The sequence below is a fragment of the Bos indicus x Bos taurus genome, unplaced genomic scaffold, assembly GCF_003369695.1.
Source record: "Bos indicus x Bos taurus breed Angus x Brahman F1 hybrid unplaced genomic scaffold, Bos_hybrid_MaternalHap_v2.0 tig00000132_arrow_arrow_obj, whole genome shotgun sequence".
In the NCBI taxonomy this organism is placed as follows: Eukaryota; Metazoa; Chordata; class Mammalia; order Artiodactyla; family Bovidae; genus Bos; species Bos indicus x Bos taurus.
The window spans coordinates 59,980-62,171 of NW_020867129.1; the positions used below are offsets into that span (position 1 = coordinate 59,980).

General features: G+C 51.6%; 1 gene segment (V, D, J or C); it reads right to left on the minus strand.

The window, feature by feature from the left end:
* Positions 1–1,101: 1,101 nt before the first annotated feature.
* On the minus strand, positions 1,102–1,894 carry LOC113888584. The segment is given in 2 exon segments: positions 1,102–1,725; positions 1,808–1,894. Coding segments are annotated over 2 exon segments (636 nt in total).
* Between the last annotated feature and the right edge of the window lie 298 nt (positions 1,895–2,192).

The window sequence follows — 2,192 nt, forward strand, 5'->3', positions numbered from 1 at the left end:
TGGTTGGCGAGCAAGGGTGGGCAAGCAGTGTGTCTATCAGATGGCTTGGAACCAGATCCCAGGGCAAGTCCCCCTTTCTGAGCCCAGAGTCTCTGTCCTGTCGGCCCCCACCTCCTGCCCCTTGCCCATCTCAGCTCAGCCCCTCGTCCTCTCAGTCCTTGGGTCTTTCCTCAGGGCTGAGCCCAGCACAGCTCCTGCTTCCTTTCGCTGTGCCAGTGACGGTCACTGTGATGGGAGAGAGGACAGATGGTGGTGGGCTCCACGTTGACCCCATGGACAAATCCACCTGAGGACTTCTGTATTTCCCCTTATGAATGATCCCGACATAAGCTCAGAATGGGATGTGGACTTCAGAGACGTTGAGGCGAGATGGTATCATCCTGATTGACCTCACCTGGAATGTGTGTGTGTTGAGTGACTCAGTGAACTGGCCAAACTGTCAATGTCTATATAAGGACACAAGGTAACTGTTTATGTTAAGATGCTAATAAAAGCTAGCATGTGGGTGAATTTGCAGTACAGAATCTGTGAATGACGAGAATCATTGCATATGCAGCCCTGGGGACCCCTGACACTGGAGCCTTTGACACTGCTTGCTCCAGATTCTAACAGTGCAGTTTGACAGATAGAAGGAGGTTGAGTCTCTTCCTTCCTCGTGTAGAAAACAAAACAAAGATTAAAATGTTTAAATATCTTATGTTTCCTTTCAGGATAGTTAACAGTTTTGAAATTATCGAGAGTCAAGGGTTTTACTGACGGAGGAGGCAATGGCACCCCACTCCAGTACTCTTGCCTGGAAAATCCCATGGACGGAGGAGCCTGGTAGGCTGCAGTCCATGGAGTCGTGAAGAGTTGGACAGGACTGAGCGACTTCACTTTCACTTTTCACTTTCATGCATTGGAGAACGAAATGGCAACCCACTCCAGTGTTCTTGCCTGGAGAATCCCAGGGACCGTGGGGCCTAATGGGCTGGCATCTATGGGGTCACACAGAGTCGGACACAACTGAAGCGACTTAGCAGTATCAGCAGCAAGTGTTTTACTGAGTTCCCTTGAAGGAATAAAAATGAAGGAGAAAAAATTTAGCTGTTGAGTATTATGTGTGACTGTATGTTTTCCTAAAGCTATCCTTGCTTCAAGATAAAATGAAATATATATATACACACAGTTGTCTGAGAGTAACATAAACCACAACAATGAAATACCAGAACACAGAAATGGGTCTATGCTGCAGCTCCTGGGCAGGAGGAGCAAAGAGAAGCTCTGAGGAGAATCCCCCCCGGGACCCCCACCGCCCAACGCCTCTTCCGTACCTGCTCCAGGACTCAGCTCTGTACTGAGTCCTGAGCGCCCCCTCGTGGTCACGGGCCCCTGTGCAGGGAGGTTTTTGTCTGGGCTCACACTGACTTCCCCTCACTGTGTCTCTTGCACAGTAGTATGTGGCCGTGTCCTCAGTTGTCACGCTGCTCAGTGATAGAGAGACTTGGCTCTTGGAGTTGTCCTTGGTGATGCTGAGCCGGGATTTCAGGGCTGGGTTATAGCCTGTGCTTCCACCACTATATATGACACCGAGCCACTCCAGCGCCTTTCCTGGAGCCTGGCGGACCCAGCCTACACTATTATCGCTTAATGAGAATCCAGAGACCGTGCAGGTGAGGGACAGGGTCTGTGAGGGCTTCACCAGGCTGGGGCCCGACTCCCGCAGCTGCACCTGGGACAGGACCCCTGTGGAGAGAGAGAAGCACGGTGACCCGTGGGCTCAGAGGCAGCTTCCCCACGTGCCCATGTCTGACCCAGAGACACTCACCTCTGGGGGCTGACAGCACAAAGAGGAGGGTCCACAGTGGGTTCATCTTCGAGCAGATGAGAGTCACCACTCCCAGAAGTCACTTCAAGCCTGAGGAGGAGGCTGAATTTAAGGGAGCTGGTGCTCTGTTTCTACCCTGTGACCTGAGTGGATATTTGCATACAGGAGGGACCTCTGTATAAAAAGCAGAAAGCAGTGAATAGAGGTCCTGTCTATGGGGCTCCCCCTGTGAGGGGATGCTGACTGTGTCCTCAGAGAACTCAGCCCTTCCTGGGATCCCCCTCCCCACACCAGGAAGACGATTAAGGAATGAAATGATGAAGGAGGGCTGGTCAGGAAAAAAGATGCTTTCAGGGAACAATGGCAGATTTGGGGAAGAGACTTT